This window comes from Cottoperca gobio, chromosome 9, assembly GCF_900634415.1.
Source record: "Cottoperca gobio chromosome 9, fCotGob3.1, whole genome shotgun sequence".
NCBI lineage: Eukaryota > Metazoa > Chordata > Actinopteri > Perciformes > Bovichtidae > Cottoperca > Cottoperca gobio.
The window spans coordinates 26156035-26174847 of NC_041363.1; the positions used below are offsets into that span (position 1 = coordinate 26156035).

At 39.6% G+C, this 18813-nt stretch overlaps 2 protein-coding genes across 2 annotated transcripts; one reads left to right on the forward strand and one right to left on the reverse strand.

Annotated features, from left to right (window-relative positions):
- The first annotated feature begins 1150 nt into the window (after positions 1-1150).
- LOC115013562 (cilia- and flagella-associated protein 157-like) lies at positions 1151-9167 on the forward strand. The gene is given in 10 exon segments (XM_029439949.1): positions 1151-1283; positions 2182-2444; positions 3571-3736; positions 3825-4065; positions 6707-6801; positions 7021-7171; positions 8132-8262; positions 8751-8871; positions 8874-8897; positions 9135-9167. Coding segments are annotated over 10 exon segments (1326 nt in total). The 5' UTR covers positions 1151-1182.
- Positions 9168-11807: 2640 nt separating this feature from the next.
- On the reverse strand, positions 11808-18794 carry LOC115013942 (E3 ubiquitin-protein ligase TRIM33). Its single transcript, XM_029440512.1, has 3 exons — positions 18523-18794; positions 14709-15577; positions 11808-13918 (listed from the first exon to the last, which is right to left on the reverse strand). Exons 2-3 carry the CDS (start codon positions 15398-15400, stop codon positions 13669-13671), a joined length of 942 nt encoding a protein of 313 aa, XP_029296372.1. The 5' UTR covers positions 15401-15577; positions 18523-18794; the 3' UTR covers positions 11808-13668.
- Positions 18795-18813: the final 19 nt, after the last annotated feature.

The window sequence follows — 18813 nt, forward strand, 5'->3', positions numbered from 1 at the left end:
GATGTATCCCATCTAGAGACCAAAACCCAAGTCTAACACATTTTATTTATACAGTTCATTATTATATTCCTGCATGAAGTCTTCTCCATACTGCTGGACATAAACTGACTCCTCTTTTTATCTGATTTTTTTCCATCGTTGTTTGTCTGGATTCTGAGTGCATTTTGCTGTAGATGTGTATTTGTATTTCCACATTTAAAAAGTATAAATGTCATGATGTTGTTGAAGTAATATATATATATATATATATATATATATATATATATATATATATATATATATATATATATATATATATAAAAGCTTCAATAATGTGAAGAATAAATGATGACGTGGCAACAGCAGGAACATTGTAAACGCAGTTTTAAAAATATGTGATTCTTCTCTACATTAAAGTTTTGGTTGTGGTTAAATTAATACTTATTTTTGGGGAGTTGAATTCCTGTCGGGAGAGTTGAACGTCTCCGCTCATCTGTCTCCTCGACCTCCACACCCTCACCACAAACTGCTTTGTCTCTGTGCTCATGTCTCCCTCTGTCTAATGCTTTCCTGCTGAGGACACATATTCCTCATACTTTCCGTGCAAAGAGCACATTATTTGTATTTTAAAGTCATCTTCCTCCCGGGCTAAACTCTGGTGGGTGGATGCAGAGGATGTAAATTGAGCCAAGAAAAACAGACAGTAACACAGAGAAAGCTGAGGTACGGAACGTGCCGGCCTCAGGCTGAATACTTGTGGGAGGTGCAGGTAGCGTGCAGGACATCACACAGGTTATGACAATGAGCAGAGGAGAAACCGCAGCTATGAAAATGACTTACTGAATTTGAAGGTGTCCTCACACACGTATGCTGGATTCAGCGAACTCAGGTAAAAAATGTCGATGAATATTGATGATGGTTAGTTATTTTAGAAAATAATATTCCGAGCAGTCCCTGAAGGCAGAATTCCCTATCAACAACGCGAATAATTCCTTATATTATTATATCATATTATGTCTGAATAGTTTTGATGATGATTACAGTTTATTTGTTGAAAAGAGTAGAACTCTCCGAGCAATTCCTGAAGGCAGCATTCCCTAGCAACAATATATTCACAATATTTTTCTGTGAATTTTCTTTTGCCCTAAAGAAGGATAAGAAAAAGCGGAGATAAACTATAAACACAAAGCAGCAAATATATACATGACAAAGACTCTAACTATGGCGGATATAATTGGTTCTGAGGACAGGGAGAAGTCCTTATATTGCATACAAATAAGATATCTGGATGAGCAGTTGGAGAGGTAAGACTGAGCTAGCTTAATGTGACCGTTAGATATATGCACCAGCGTGTAGCTCTTGAGATGTTTGTGTCACATGCAATGCTACTGTGACTGACCACGTTTGACATCATTGCCACGATGTTAATTATGTTAAAAAAATATTTAATGTGAAAAATATTTAGTTAACTGACTAGAAGCTACAGCCTAAACTGAGTGTTTGTATTAGCCTTAATGTTAGATCACAACAAATACAGAATTAAGGTGTGAAAGTAGGTTCAATAAGAATATGCTATAATAAATATACTATACCCCAGAATGAGCTAATATAAAGTGACATTTAACGTTACGTGCTCTTAATATGCAGATTCATTTCTTTATGAATTGTTTTATCTATAGAATGTAATGAAATATGCTGAGTATTATAACTCCCCAGAGCCTGAGGTGATGTTTTCAAGTTGAATGTTTTATTAAACCACCATGTTAAAGTGCAAAACCCAAAGATATCAAATACAGGAAAAAGAAAACAAGCAAATCTTCACCTCTGAGAAGTTGGAAGCAGTGAATATGTTGCAGGACTGCATGTAAAATGACTGAATACATTTTGAGCCTCCTCCGTCTACTGGTTCCATACTATTATTGTATATATAAATACATACATACATACATATACACACACACACACACACATATATATGTTTGATCGATATGAGAGGATATCATGCCCAGTTATATTTACATTTATATCAACTCACAAAAAGTAACTGAAATATGATTTGAAAAGGTTATGACTTGGCTCTGAAGGAAGATGAATGGTGACAAACCTGCCATGGGAATGTCAAACTAAAGGGTATCTTTGAGATGATGATATGTTTCCATGTTTACGTTAGTCCCATAATACGAATACATCTTCATACTGCAGACGTCAGCTTGAGTGTGACGAGCTAACGAAACAGAACAAGAACCTGGCCTCTCTGTACATCGCGCTGGAGATCGACCACAAAGACATCAACGTGTATCTGAAAAGCTGCGTGGTTGCAAAAGAGAAGGAGGTGGACGAGCTGGCTGAGCGGCTGCAGAGTCAGCAGCAGGCTGCAGAACAGGACAGAGAGACCCTGCAGCTGCAGCACAGCCAGCAGCTGCAGGAGAAGATCCATGAATTGAGCTCAGAGAACAGCATGCTGGGTGAGGAAAATGCGTCACTGGAAAAATGTTTGCTACACAGAATTTAGTTGGTTCCCATTTTTATCAAGAGGTAGGAGTGGGGGACAGGCGGTGTTCAGGGGGAGATAAAAAGTCAACAGTATGTCACATAGAAGTGATGTACATCCTCTGAAAGCTGGGAACATTTAAGATGCAGCTCAGCACTGTGTGCCAAGTTGTTCTAGTCATAAATCAGAAATAAATATCAATGAATTAAAATGAATTGTGAAGGTGTGTAAGGGCTTAGGACATTCTGATGATTATACGTATATCATAAGTTGCAGACATTTTTGGATTGATACCATTTGTTACACACACAAAATAAAAATTTATTTTATCACAATTGCTAAAAATGGTAAAAGAAAATTCCTCCAAAATACCACATTAAGACAACAAGACCCCGAGAAACACCATAGAAATAATCATGCTGTGATGTTATGTGTGTAAGAATTGCATTGCTCAGAAACCCTCTTATTGTCAATAAGCAATACATCCTCTGGATGTCCCTGGTCTGTAGTTTGTGGTTGTAAAGTTTCATGAGGCTGTGATTATCTTAGAGGTCAAAACAGCACTATAGTGAGATCATGTGTACTACGGGGACTCACATCATCACACATGAATATAACTGGGCTCATTGATTCCACAAGAGTCTCAGCTTTACAGTCAAACCAGGTTTATGCAATTCCAACACTGTTTAAGGACTCAGGCATGCAGACATTTTCAAATACACCATTTTAGAACAGGCTAAAATACCACACTTGCACTACATGCAAAACACTGCATGGTTTTCGCCACAAACTGCTTGGGATTAGAACCCATTTTCATTCTGATATCTACAGATGAGAGGTCCCCTTTGAAAATGGCCATGCTAGTTTTTCCCTTGCCAATATGTTGCTAACTTTGGAGCGTTATTGAAAACTGAGCCCCACTACAGCCTCTGAAAGACAGAATGTTGGCCGGGCCTGCACCGCGGCGATTTGAGGTCAACAGTGCAATCTAAGTGGGTCGGAGAAGTTTATGTTCATGTGTGACTAGAAAGTGTGTGTGATCAGATTGTTTTGTGTGAAGCTTCCTGCTCTCCTTCTTTACTCTCCTCTCCTTCCTTCAGCGATTGAGGAAACAAAACAGCATCAGGAGCCGGAGGAGCAGCTGGTGCAGTTGATGCAGCAGCAGTCAGAAATGGAGTCTCTGAAGAAGCAGCTGGTCAGTCAGAGAGAAGAGCATAAAGCTGCCATCGACAGCCTGAAGACTGAAGCGGAGTCCAGGAGGCAAAAGTACACAGGAATCTCTCTGGCTGCTCTCCTTTACTTTTGCTTCAAATTAAGCGCCAACAAACACTAAATGTTTGTTCTACAACAACAGGATGTCCGAGGAGATGCAGAGCAGAGCGGACAATTACATTGAGGCGGAGACCTCGAATATTATCCAGGAGAGGGCTGAGCACAGCGAGGTTCGGGAGAAGGTGCAGGTCCTTCTGAACAAGAACATGGTTCTGCGGAATGAGAAGAGAGACCTGCGAGACCAAAATGAAGTTCTTTGCCTTATGGACAACAGGAAGAAGAAAATCAACATGGTCACGCAGAAGATACTCAAAAGCAAGAAGGTAAGAGGACAGCTATCAACAATAACTAAGCACGCTGACTTCAGTACTTGTATTTCTGTTTCATGCACCTTTATACTTGTACTCCACTACATCTCAGAGGTAAATATGGGACTCTTTACTGGTGCTTTGTCTTGAAGGTTAAAGCCTATATTTTATGTAGCTTGTGAAACATTGTATTTATTGTCAACCTGTACTATGAAATGTAGATGTTTGTGATTTTTATTATGATTTTACTTCTGGAGTAGAATTTAGAAGTTTTGTTTTTACTTCCTGTCTCTATTTATAACACTATATTTTAGGACAAATAAGCTGTATTATCTTGTTGTGACCTTTGACCTCTTGCACTGTGCACAATGATGTGACCTAACAATAGAAAATAATGGATGGGATAGAGGTGAAGAAAGCCACAAGGATCCTTAAAACAAAATGACTGAAACTCATCCTACCTTCACCCTTTTATCACAGGATGTACGAGTGTTGAAGGTTAGAACCTATATTCCGGTGTAGGAGAGTATTTAATTGCTTTCCATCCAGGATCTCGAAGACATACAATAGACAAGGATTGAGCTTTGTAGGAACTGTAGCATAAATCAAGTTCAGGGGACATCCAGATTAGATCTGCTTACAGCATCTCTGTCTCAAACTGAAGGAAAGAGCATCTGACACATAACCCTCAGATTCTGCAGTCAGTGAAGAAATGTTGACCAACAGACAGCAAGTGTAAAATAACTTGGCAATCTTACTTCATGGTAGTGCTGCGCGCGCCCACCCCCCTGTTAGTAAACTGGGCACATTTGCCGTCATGTGACCATATATTCAGGAAGAACCCATCATTTCTATCTGGCCATGACAGAGAAGTGAGAAGTGCTAAATATTTATTTACACAAAAAAAACACTTTTTTGCTTGTCAAAGTAAATGTTGAGCATGTCAGGTATAATGACTGTAAAGCAAATGTATCCAGGTCTAACAATGTGTATTATAAATGTTGGGGATTTGCCATGTGAATGATTTAGCTAAAGATTAGCCTGTATGGCTAAATGGGGCAAAGTGAGCCTAATGCTGTGGCATGAATTTGAACTTACCCCCTACCATAATGCACCACAGTTAGGTTAAGTATCTGAAACATGAAATGGTATTTTAATGTAGTATTACACTGGTTCTGGTTATCATATGTTACATATTCTAGAAAAGCTATTGTGCCAAGAACCTACAAGAGAAGAACCAACTGAGGCTCAACACCAGTGGTGGAAGAAGTATTTACACATTTTACTTTAGTAAAAGTAGCAATACTGCAATGTAAAAATGTAAAAGTAAAAGTACTACATTTAAATTGTTATTCAAGTAAAAGTAAAAAAGTGTTAGCATCAAAATATAGTTAAAGTAAAACTACTTCGGGCCCATTTTAGAATAATATATAATATATAATAATAATATATCATTAGTAATGTGTTCATGTGTTTAATGTTGCAGCTGGTAAAGGAGGAGCTCATTTAATTTAATTGATATAACTTTACTGCTGGGTTGTTTAATATACAACAATACATCATGATTTATTATTTGGTTTTATTTTGTATTGATAATCTGAATCTGTAAAGTAACTAAAGGTGTTAAATAAATGTAGTGCAGTAAAAATGACAATATTTCCCTCTGAGATGTAGTGGGGGAGAAGTATAAAGTAGCATCAAATGGAAATACTCAAGTAAAGTAAATTGTACAGTACTTGAGTAAATGTAGACAAAAGACAGAAACATTGACAAGTCAACATAAGGAAGTAAAACAACAGGATGCAGTGGAGCAGCGACGTCGTCACAGGACGTACAGAAGCAGCTGTGAGCTGGCCATTCTCAGACTCATCTCACTGAAATGTTTTTTAATGATTTACACAATGGAAAACATTAAAAGATTCTGAATATGGACTTAATTTGGTTGAATGTGAAGTTAATTTAACTTTAAGAAAATAAAAAAGATTTGGAAAAGGAAGAAAATAAAAAAATAAGTTTTAAATTGTGCTCAGGTTTAAACTTCCCCCTCACCTGCGGCAGGTTGAGCCACAGGAACACTTTGCTTTCAAAGTCATATTCTCAGGGCCCTTTGTCATAGATGCTTTCTAAAAAACATGAGTACAAAAAAGATTTGAGATTTTTTTTGTAAAATGTCATTTTGCTGTCTAAATACGATAATCCTCTGATGGCAAATCTGAGCAAGAGACCACCTCCTAGGGTAACAGCAGTTGGGACGTTTAATCAGGCTAGTGGCATAAAATGGTGGTCAGATGGCCTCCTACACACTTCCTACTCCCTTATTTCCGGCCCCTTTTGCTCTAACCACACCCATCTCCAACCTTCGCTTTGATCTCAACGACGACCTGTTCAGTGCAGTGACTGTATCTTGCACGGTTGAGACTCTATTGCGGTCACAAAATGTGTCCGGAGACAGACATACAAACACCTGGCAAAGCACTCAAGTCCTCCTCTGTGGTGGTTCCTGCTACAGTAGGTGTCTCAAGAGCACAAACACAGACTCACAAGGTGACATTTAGATCGAGAAAAAGTCAGTGCTAACAAACACACTAGGTTAACAACAGAACCTCGTCCTTCTTTTTCAAGTTTAAAAAACAAATCAACATCCTCTCTACTGCAGGAGGTGGAGCAGCTGACGAAGAAGTGCCAGCAGGTGAAGGTAAAGCACGGTAGCACCACCTACAAGAGCTTGCTGGCTGAGAAAGAGGCTCTCAGGTAAGAGTTTACTCTTTTCCTACGGTCCATACCTATGCTTAAGATTCACATGTATTGTCATGTAAGGTTAAATCTTCAAAAAGTCCCATTTTAAGCCGACTTCCCTGCTTCCATTCATAGAAGTGATCAAAGCCAATGAAACACTAGTGATGGCAGCAGTGAAACAGCATAAATCTGATACACTAATACACTACCATGGAGTCTCTGTTGTGTTTCCAGACAGCGCCTGGTCTCAGCATCCGAAGAGTGTCATCAGAAAACAGCCGAGGCAGATTCACTGAGGGTGGAGCTCCAGAGGGAGAGCAGCAGGAGGAGGCAGCTGGAGGGCATCATGCAGGAAGCAGTCAGCATCCTCAGCCACATCCTGACGGTAGAAACACAGTCCAGACCCGGAGCGCCGGGACGGCTGCAAAATAATTCAGATCTTTTACTAACCATCTTTACGTCAAATATTCCTTACAAGCAAAAGCCTTCCGGAAGAACTAAATGTTCTTAGGTATCAAAAGTATAAATACAGTCACATACATTACTATATCTATACGGAGCCGAGGTCTAGAGAGAAATAATATATTATATATATATATATATATATATATATATATATATATATATATACTGAGAACAAGATTTATTCATTTGTGCGCACAAGTTAGAATTTGTGGCCTCAATTGTATTAAATTGTTCCCATGTTTTAATTCATTCCTAAGCAGAAATTAAATAATTAAAGGTAATATGGCCGCTCCCAGGCTCCATACTGAAGAAGCTAAAGTGTCCTAGTTTTTAACTAATGAACTGAGAAGACGCCAGAGATATCTGTGGTCAGAGATGTACTAAAAAGAACCGCTTCACTTACAATAACTTAATTATTGTGACGGAGACATCTGTTCAAATGTGCTTTATTGATCCAGCTCCATTTAGAGGACACCTTGTGAAACGCAGCTGGTGTGTTTAGGAATGAACACTCATGTGTTTTTATTGTCTGAACAAATAGAACTAGAATATTACTTTATTGTTCTCCAAAAGGAAAAAGCTCAGCTCAAGGATGTGTAATATATATATGACAACAGTACAAACCTAAATAAGTGTCGTTTATCATCTACTACTTTTCATTTGAATAGCTTGAAGTAATGTTGATGTAAACCGATTGACCTTATTGACATTTGAAATATAACTAAATACACTATTAGTAAAGTTTACAACCTTAAATGTGTAAGCAATTTATAGAGTGAATTAAACATTATTAGCTTTCTGCCTCTTACATCTCAACAACAAGTGTATCACCCGATGAGATCATTTGTGAGGATCGAATGTTGTCGTGTGTCCTCTGAAGGTCCCGGAGAAGACTGAGCGTCAGAGGCTGCTGGAGCTCCTGCAGAGCGCCGCTCCCCGAGGAGCAGGCTCCACTCCTGAGGAGAGCAGCCCCGGACCGAGACCACAGACCTCCGCCCTCGAACCAGTCAGGTACTGGAGTCACTCTGCACTGTGACGTGAACACAGCTGATTTCCTGTTTATAAAAACAGAACACACTGCAGCTGTTTCCTCACAGCAGCACCGTCCTGCTGAGGAAAATAAAAATACACTCCTCTCTAAATAAGCTTTAAATCATTTCAATCAAAAAGTTGTTTGTTTTGAGTTATATATCAACATATTTATCTGTAAATAAAGAAGTAAAGAAGTATTTCTTTAGATAAAAACATGTTGTGAATCTTTCTTTTTTTAATTAATGTTACTTTTGGACTTTACAACAGTCTGGAAATGTTTATAGCACACAAGTCTGAAACAAGCCTACGCAGCCACCACTTGTATTCTATTAAAAGTATAATACTTATAGTGTATAGAAATATGATGGAAGCGAAGTAGACTCTGAAAAAGGAAATACTCAATTAAGAAAACCTCTAAAGTGTGGAGTTAATGGAGTTGATGTTCCCATCATGTGTGTCCTCCACAGAGCTCAGACCCTGAAGCTCTCCACAGATCCTTTGTTCCTGATGGCCCGCTACCGCCGGGGCGACCTGGGCCTCGTACCCCGACCCATGTGGAAACACCAACCAGTCAGTTCCAGGACCAGAGAGTCCACCCAGAGGCCTCTCAGCAGGTCTGTTATCAAGTAGTTTGTCTTCAGGGGGCGGTGTTGAGTCCAATCAGTTTTTCCTGTGTAAGAATGTGTTCAAATCATCCAAACTCTTCATTCGTGCTCCGCCTGATCTGCTCTCATAGGAGTTCATTATCGTCCTCACACACAAGCCACGCTGACAGTATCAATGTCACGTTTCCATAGTTTAGACTTTGAACAGGACTTTGTAGAAATGCTGTTGCTCTGTCCGTCAGTCAGGAAACTCTGCAGTCAGAAGACATTGCGCTCTGATCCCGAGGCCTCCACCTCTGCAGAACCACATCCACCCAAACAGTAAGAAGGATGTCATCGCCACTTTTTAAATTAAAAGATTTTAATCCTGCTTCTGTTTTAACCATTGAGATTTGTAGTTGATTTCTCTTCTAAACATTAACAGATTTTTAATGTCATTTCATGTTCCCAAATTATTTTTATTTCATGAATAGAAAATAGAAGAAATATTCATAAAACATTTAAAGAGATAAAAAACATTGTCACATTCCCTCTCTCTGAAACCTGAGAATGTTCTGCATTTTTACCTGATAAATAACAAACGACTACTTGATTGTCAGAATAGTTTTTTGGTTTCCTTCCTACTTAATATTGTTAATTACATTATCATATTTATAGTTAATATTAGATTATATAAAATCAGTGTTTGTAATTAGTGGAGTATAAATTGGTCCAAATCATCTAAGGACAGGTTCCTCACAAGAGGGGAGACTAATGCATTTAAAAACATCTTTATCATCATGTGATCATCACAGAGCCTGGGAGTGGTCACAGAGAAAATAAATAAATTGCCTCAATTAAAATAAATCTTTCTCCCATTTTGCTAACTTTGCACGCACAAGATAAGTGTATGTTCAGAGATCCAGCCCATGAAGAGAACACTGGAACACAGACTAGAGGAACGCCAAGCAGATAAAAATGTGATAATCTCCACAGTGTTTACAAAACATTGAGCCAAGCCGAGGTCAAAGGTCAGACTGCTCAACCACGACGGCTTGCTTACTTTGAACTGTCGCCACCATTTATACATCAATGAGCCTCACAGCGAGGAGAGGCGGAGTTCTGGGCAGACGGAGGATAACAGGCGCGGCAGGAGAGGACTGAGCACTCAGCAGCCTTTAGACTGACATGATGGAGCTCTATCTCCACCTGCACTCCCAGCCCTGCTGCTCCCTCTTCCTGTTTGACAAAGCGGTCGGGATTCCCTTAGAGTTTAAACCTCGCCACAGGTGATCCCATCTGAGCAGACAGACAGACACAGGGAGGAGACTCTTTCAATACTTAGAAACCAAACAGCAGACAGAAGAATCCAAATTGGATGAAATCACACCCTCAGTCCTGATGAGGCAGATTCTTTTGATTGATAATCTCTTAATGCCTAAAGATTGTTCTTAACTTTGATTGTTGCTTATTAAATCATGGTTATGTTATGAGAGGATTTCACTAGAAAGACTTGAATTCAGGTTTTCAGGTGCTTAAAGAAAACTTTATCTAATTACACAGCATGTATTGGAAAATAATTAGAGAATACAGACTTGACAAAAACAGAATTCTGAATTTGTAGCAAGAGGAGTTCTCTGCTGTGGATGTCTGTTCACTTTCAGACTCACAGCCTACATGGCCACGCAGAGTGGGGAATCCTGGGAAACTGGCACCATGAAACAATGTGGATGTTCTCTCCGGCTTCAACAACAAGCTCGATCGCACAAACAAAATGTGTGTGTGCGGAAATTAAATAATTGTTTTTGCTGAATAAAAGGTCAATGAACTACAGAAACCCTCCTCTGTCCTCCCTCACAGAACATAATCATCTCCACTCAGGTTGTTCCAGCAAGCAGAACAAGTTTTCAGCAGGATGAAACCGGTGCCTCTTTATTCACCAGTAACTAAACATGTTTTTACATTTAACAAAAATGTAATGGCTCAATGTAATGTGAGATCAGAAACAGAATCCAGGGAGGAGAAAGTGTTAAAAAAAAAAAACATTGTACAGACATTCATGTCTTTTTCTCTCCTCTCCTTAATGAGGAGAAGAGAAATCACCATCTTTTGAGGCTTTTATGGTTTTTTATGAAAAGCACTTGTCTTGTGCTGATGCTCCATGAGGGAAAGAAAGCCCAGCGTTTGTTTGGCCTTTGAAACTGAAACTTGCAGTGTTTTTGGTTTAAAGGTTATTTAAGAGTTTACTTTATTTAACACACGTTTATTTTCCTCATTTTCATTCAGAAATTCAAGCTCATTTGCAGGATTATCCCCCGTTCATCCACGAGCACCGACTGTTAAAAGAACTAGAAAAAGAAATTAACTCCGACTGGTCACTCTGGACATACGAGTGCATTTGCAACACAGGAAGAACTAAGTTGCTTCGGTTCTAATGCTACAGCTCCACCTGCTGGGTGCCTGCAGGTGCAACACAGAGGAATATGGAAAACTTCTCAATAAAGCAAAGACAAAATAGTCTCCTACAGTAACATTAATACCCCTAATTACACAAGTATGACGAGCCACGCTTTAATAAGGGTCCAGGTCCTACCGGTGCATCGCAGCATCTAGAAGTAGCTCGGCATCTTTTCTGCACGTTTCCTCTTTCACTTCGGTCAAATTATTATGTAGACTGTTGATGTATGAAGGACATATTATTGTTGGCATACAGACAGTTGTTACTGCCGTCAGCATCAGGTTGCAAAAAGTTATTATATAGTTTGAAACTCTCTCCTGACGATACTTTATCACTCTGCTAGTCCCATTAGCAGAGTTTACAGCTCTACACTTTAAATCCTACATAAAGAATATACAGTTTGAGATACCGTGGCAGTAAGGACACATCTTTCAAAATGAAAAACTAAACTCTAGATTTCATATATTTCAAGAGATCAGTTCTTCTGTAATTTAAAAAGTTATTTATTTAAGTTCAACACGGAGCTTTGTTAAAACAGTTCTATAAATATACACACACAGTAAAACAGGCCAGAGCCTAAAAACAATGTAGAAGAAACAGATCAAACTCAGGAAGATAAACATGGGATTAAAAACATATTTTCCCTCTGGATTTCACATTATAATCTCTTATGATACATAGCTTAATGGAAGAAGTTTTGGGACGGCACGTTTGAGTTGCAAGCGTTTTGGGGAAAGGTTTTGCTTGTGCAGTTCCTCATTCTCAGCTGAGCACAAGAATAAAGTCATGATTCTTTTTAATGTAGCATTTGTCACAGTGATCTGATTGGTCACTTAAAATATGATTAAGTGCTCTTTAAGTGTCACCAGAACTACAACAAACTTACTTTCTCTTCATGCAGATAGTTTTGATTTTATTCGTACCGGTTTTTAGATATGCATTTCAGTTATAGGAGGACAATGGAATGTATTTTGTGGGCGCTCGCAGCACGGAAAGAAAAAATAAACTGCAACACGTCTTTGCAGACAGAAGGTCCCCGCTACCGACAGTAAGCAAAACTACCAAGTCTCCCTTAACTGAATCATGGGAAGACATTCTGATTTTAACACCGCAAACTAAATTCCAAACAAATAAAACCAAAACTATGCACGGAGAGACACCTCCAGTGGTTAAGCTGATACACATCTCCAGTTTGGGTGAACTAATCCTCTACAGTCTGCAGCTGTACAGCTGTAATCCTCTGCACCAGACTAACTGTGGCTCAGGTTCATTTGCATGCATTTGGTTAAGAGCGAGGGCAGAGCTGCAGCTCCAACATGAGGAAATAGAGTTAAAGATAGAATAAATACACAAAGAACAAACGTCACATTCAGCCGCAGGGTTTCTTTTTAAAGTGCTAAAAGCTGCCAGAACAAGTATAAACTAAGAATAAGAAGAAGAAGGCGCCACCTGGTGACAATATATTATTACTATTCATTTCAGGTCAGTAACAATATGTTTTAATGGAGTCTTATGTCCCAAAGTAACAAAGTGAAACTACATTCATGTTTATGTGGACTTTTATGTGCAGCTGGATGGGAACCACCAGAGACTTTGACCTTGTGATATAAAACTGCAATCAATCAAATGTTTTAGAGTCTTAAAACCGAACACTCTTATCTTCACTGCCACCAAATGACCTTCAGATCGGCCATCTTGTATTACATGTAACATGAAATTCAAATTATTAAAAAAAAAAAAAAAGTGCAGATTGTGTGGTGACAATTTGAAGCTTTTGGCAAAGCTTTAAGTGCAGTGAGGAAGATGAAAGTCCACTGCTCTTCAGTAGACTGACATGTTGTGACTTCAGGCAGAACGTTCTCATGTCCAGCTACAGCTCGTTAATCATTTAAAGCTTTTGGCTCAAGTTACGTACTGCAAAACAGATTCAAATCACTGCTTCTCAGTTTCCTAGATACATTTTCACCTCCGCTGTTGACTTATGGAGTAGGAAGTATTATCTGTGTGTCGTTTTTAAAAGCTTTTGGCCCGAGTAATAAAAAAAGCAGATTAGAGGCCATTGTCTCTGACCTTCTCAGCTCAGCTGCGAGTGTTGATGTACAGCAGCTCTTCTCTCTTCGGATGTCAGAGTAAAGAGCTGCTTGTTGCCCAACAGCCTGAAACTATTGGTTTTTATTGCACATCTGGTTCCGTTTTCTTTTTTAACCACAGCAGTGACACAGATGTTGCTCATTAACAGACATTAAATTCCCTCGCGTATGTGGAATTTTACTGTTCGATGATTTCGGGGGTTTTTTCCACCACAGAAAGCAAAGCAGAAAGAAGACGGGATGTGATGCGACATCACTGACCGTGGCTCTTATAGGTGAGGAGGAAGATGATGATGCTGGTCAGCAGCACCATCATCATCACCACGGACGTGAGGAGGAAGGCTCGGCACGCCGGCCGGCCCGTCAGTCGCAACAAAGCTCCGCTCACGCCAGCTGTTTCGCGCCCGACAGGCGGGCTGGGAAGCCCCACGTCCAGAGAGCGGTTTACCAAACTTAGAGATGCTAGTGACCTCTGACCCCACCCACGGTCACCTTCAGATGCCCTTAATGAGAAATACAGAACGTTATTGATCGAATGAAGCTGTTCATTTTGTGTAATATAGTCAAATGTTCCAAGATTTACAACAATCCAAGTCTGTGAGAAATATTCTGCAAATAGAAAGTTCTGCCTGTTTTAATTCCCCAAAAAATAATCTTTCAGGCAGCTGTGTGTGTCTGAGGAGTTGACTGAATCACTTAAAATTCTAGTTTCTAAAAACAGCACTTATCTCAGGGCTGCTCACCTCCTTAACATCAGCTGTGTTTAATGGTGCACATATCAGCCCTTCACTGTGCTAAGTCTTGGATTTGAGCAGCAAAAGCCCAAATGACAGAGGAGAAAAATTGACGAACAGAACTGAATGAATTCATGTGGCACAAAACGGAGCTCTAGCATCGTCGTTAATATTTAGGTTATCAAAGATTATTTACACAGTAAAATATGACAACACTTTGCCAGGTAATACTATTACCAAACTATCTGTTAAAAATTAAGATGTGAAAATGTGCCAAAGGTTCACTGGCAGTCTGGGCAAATGTACATTGTGTTAATTATTGATAATATTGCAATACAACATTTAGTTGTTGCTGGGGGCATGACCACTGCCATAAAAGACAATTCATTCAATTTTAAATTAAGTTTCAAAATAACGTAAACGAGACTAGGAACCCCAAGACTCGCTCATAAATATGAAGACTTTAATATGCATAAAAACTGAGAAACATAAGAAGCATGTCGTTAAATTGTTAAAAATCGTATTTCTTTTAAAAGCTAAGAATTGTGATTCCTGATACCTTTTGACCTGCAGCTTCCCTTTGTTGCGCACAAAGCGGATGCTGTAGACTCTCTGCATGGCGGACGGCAGGTAAGTCAGCATGTCTGAGTTAGTGGCCAGTCTGGGCAGGCCGAGGGTGGGCAGAGGGGTGAGGCTGCGGCACAGCGGGCACTGGATGGTGTTGGGCTCGGCTGACTTGACGTTCATGCGCGCAAGGCACTCCAGGCAAAACGTGTGCTTACACTGAAGCATCTTTGGACAGCGGAAGACATTGTTGAACTGACTGAAGCAAATGGAGCACTCCAGGTCCGGGCAGGTGTCCTCGGAGCACTGAGACTGGAGAGGAGACGGGCGGAGGTCAGGGGACGGGATGATGACGGAGACCTGGCCGGAGGGGGGGCGGGCAGGGTAAGGGTCGGGTGTGGGAGTAGATACTGGAGATGGTGTTTGAGCTGAAGGCGAGACTGAAACCAGGCTGGATTTGAAGACGAAGCCTGTATCCGAGATTGGAAGCGGCGAGGCGGAGTGGTCCGAGTACGGTGATGGGACAAGGTTTTGACCTCCGTCTTGGTCTGATGAGGCCTGATAAACTGCCACAGAGCTCAAACCTGTCTGGATGGCAGGAGGAGACGCTAATGTGGCCGACAGAGATGCATGACGGGAATCATCATAGGAGTCAGGAGGTGAACTTGTGTTTCTGTAGGGATTCATGACTAGACGGAGGATTGCTTTAGTGAAAGAAGGCGTGAAGCTCTGAGGAGATCAACAGATGGAGGTGTTGAGCCTTTAGCGGTCAGCAGTGACGGGAGCAACCAGTCACATGGAAGATGATGAAGAAATGATGAAGAGGCTCCTGGTACAGCCTCAGTCTTCAAATCTAAAGTCAATCTATAGACGACAACACAACATCAATACACTGCAAACCAACAGGATTACATCTTGCAAACAACGGAAACTAAATTAGAATTTGTAGAATAATATCTGGCCAAAAGTATGTGGACAAGGCTGTCCTGACCGCTTAGTTTCATTGAACTGAAATGTTACTGCTGCAGCATACACTGATATTTTAGACATTTGGCAGTCAGTCAACACTGTCAGTCATATTAAAACACAAGGCGGCTCCATAAAGACATGGTTCTCAGTTTGGTGTGTTAGAACTCATCTGATCCTGACCTCAACCCCATTCTCAGTAAGAATAACACTGCTCATCTGGTCAAGCCTAAACCCCTGACGGCACAGAGGAAACTGTTTTAGTGAAAACCGCCTCAACACCACATAATAATAACAACAACAACAACAATATTGTGTTCTCTACAACATTGTGAAATTGTAACATTATTTAGTTGGAGGCTTCAAATGCCTCTTCCTACACTGTATATTATTTGTTTGTGCATTTAAAAGAAATTGAGCAAATAAACTTAAACTAAACAAATTTCACTTCTTACACAATTCAATTATTTCTGTTACTCTTTTTCATTCTCTCACAGCATTAGAAGTCAATCAAACTCTTAACGGCCCTTTATAAAAAAGTGAAATGAGTCAGCATTTCTGGTCAAATATAGCAATTTTAATCTGGATTGGAAAACTGGTCATCATCTATACAGCGTCTTTGACCATCACAGTACTGTACGTGATATCTTTATCAAACATGTGCATCTGACTGAAGGTATAGTCTAATAACTGACATGTTGTGAGATGTTTTAAACGACTGGGGGCCTTTCAAAAGAATTTTGAACACAAAGATGTATTTATGTAAAAAATAAGTAGTAAAATAGAATATCTTTGATGTTTCACAAATTAAGTGGATCTTAAAAAAGGTCAATTTGTGAAATGTAAAAGGTACACACTGGTTCCTTCCTGGCTTCTGCCCATCATGGTGCATCACGCAAGAATATAACGGGCAGTTTCACCAAATTAAGTGTTGCTTGGTGCAGCATATTAAAAGACATGTTCCACATAAACCTTTAAACCTGCCAGACACACCGTGGGCTCTTAACTTTACAACCTCATGTAGTGGTCCATAAAGTCATTTTAAAATTGGAGTAAAGATCCCAAAGACAAGTCATTTATCATGCACAAGACATCTGGAATCTTTTTTTCCCTTTCCAAAACTTAACCTGATGAATCTATTGAAAGAAAGTACTTACCTCCACAGCTATGTAGAGCTGCAGTCATTTTTCACATTAGCGCTCTGTATAAAACTGCAGTTTGTGTGAATTCAGGTAAAACTGGATGCTGGTCTGTTTCCAAACAACACGGTAACACTGTACCACACGACTGGATTCATGTTCCAGTCTAACTGGTCAACAGGAACAATTTGCATTTTCTTTAAAATAAAGGGAAATAACATGCAAAACAAGGCGGCCTTCATGTCCTGGAGCTGAGGAACTCTCAGCAGGGATCACCTAAAGCTCTCAACACAACCAGAAATATACAAAGATCATCTATACTACAATGGTCATCATCTGTCACACTGCGCGTCTGTCCTCTTATCAGATTGACGGACGTTTCCTGTTACGAGGTGTAGCTTTGCTGTTAAAAACTGGCACTACAGTTGAATCACCCCTCTCCTAACATCTTAATCTTCACTGCAGATACATTTATGCAAGGTTGTTTAATTAGATTATAACGATGATCACAATTCATCTACTCTGTGCGTCAAACATCATCTGTTGAAATTATTTAAATTCATTAAATCTGATTCAGAAAATCTTATTGGGCATCAGTTAGTAACTTATGACTACAAGATGCCAATGTGAAGGTGCATCCTCACCTGAAACCCTGGCGACTGCCATTATAAATAGCCCAATTGAAGTCACATGTAATTCTGTTTAGAATAAGGACTTCACATGGACGACTATCTGATAGAAAATGTATGACAACATGAAAAAAGTCCATTATATCACAGTGGACAAAAAGGAACAGATCAGAACTATTTTATGAAATGCCAGATATCACACAAGATATAAGAAGTGGTCTTAGTATAGTGTTTTATAGTGTCAGAATGTATACTAATGGTCCTGTGTGATATAACCAGCTGAAAAACACAGACAGGTCAGTTGATATACTGTTTCCTACTTACCTCATCATGTTGGATCTATTAACCATAACAAGTTCAAAACATGCCAATCATTTGCGTTTGTATTTAATGACCAGATATAAACACTAACAAATAAAGTGCCACTTATCCTTCCACAAATTGACAAGTTGTGACACTTTATTGTAGGGGGATTGATCATTTAGTTTCAGGAGAAACACTAATGGTTCAAAGCAAAAAGAAACTTGATAAAGATCAGAAACAAAAAAGTACCCACGCTCAAACGTGCTGATTGGGGTACATTTAACGGATTAAACTTAATTGAAAAGTCATTACAGTTGTACAGTAAGTCTTGACTAGTCCTACTCCATACAGGAGCAGTTGTAAACGGAAACTTTAATTGTGTGCAATTACAAAAAGGAAGGAAAATCATTCCTCACCAAACTCCATGCAAACAATCTAGCAATTTAGGCTACAATGTATAATGTTATCGGGAAAATATTAAAAACGGATAAAAAAATCCTTCCGAAGAGCCTCTAAATTATTTTGGTCAAATTGCCTGTTATTCTTCCTTGATGGGCAGAAGTAATAGAGACAGTTGGTGTGTTCCTTTACAACACAGATAGCCTTTCCGTCGACGTTAATGCTTTGTTGGCAATCATCCAAGCCGAATTTACCTTAGGAGCCTCTTGATTTGTAATACATCTAAAATAGGTGATTTTGCTCCGTGTGTTGCTTTTTACATAATCAGGAAACAAAACTGTAAGATTTATGACTGAAGGTTGGCTGCTCTTACCGTTTATAATCACCGGTGATTGGTGTCTCCTCTCATCCCACAGTGCATCATCACGAGACCGGTTTCTCACACATATCCTCATTAATTTTAAGTGTAACTAACTCCACGGTTTTTGCGGTTGTCTCCTGGCCTCAACGTTTCTCTTTCTCTGCCTTGTGATACTTCGACTCGTCATTTGAATGGCTGAATAAAAACGAGGAAACGGATTCGTCGACGCACCTGTGAGCCAGGTACGTTCCTGTCTGTATTTGAGGATTAACACACCTGAAGAAAGTGATGCTAATTAACGGA

Bases quoted from the DNA above. Each gene is read 5' to 3' on its own strand.
- LOC115013942 (XM_029440512.1), bottom strand. From the start codon at position 15,400: ATGAATCCCTACAGAAACACAAGTTCACCTCCTGACTCCTATGATGAT. The intron at 13,919-14,708 runs GTATCAGGAATC...TTTCTCATTAAG, and splicing joins GGGAAGCTGCAGGTCAAAAG to GGCATCTGAAGGTGACCGTG.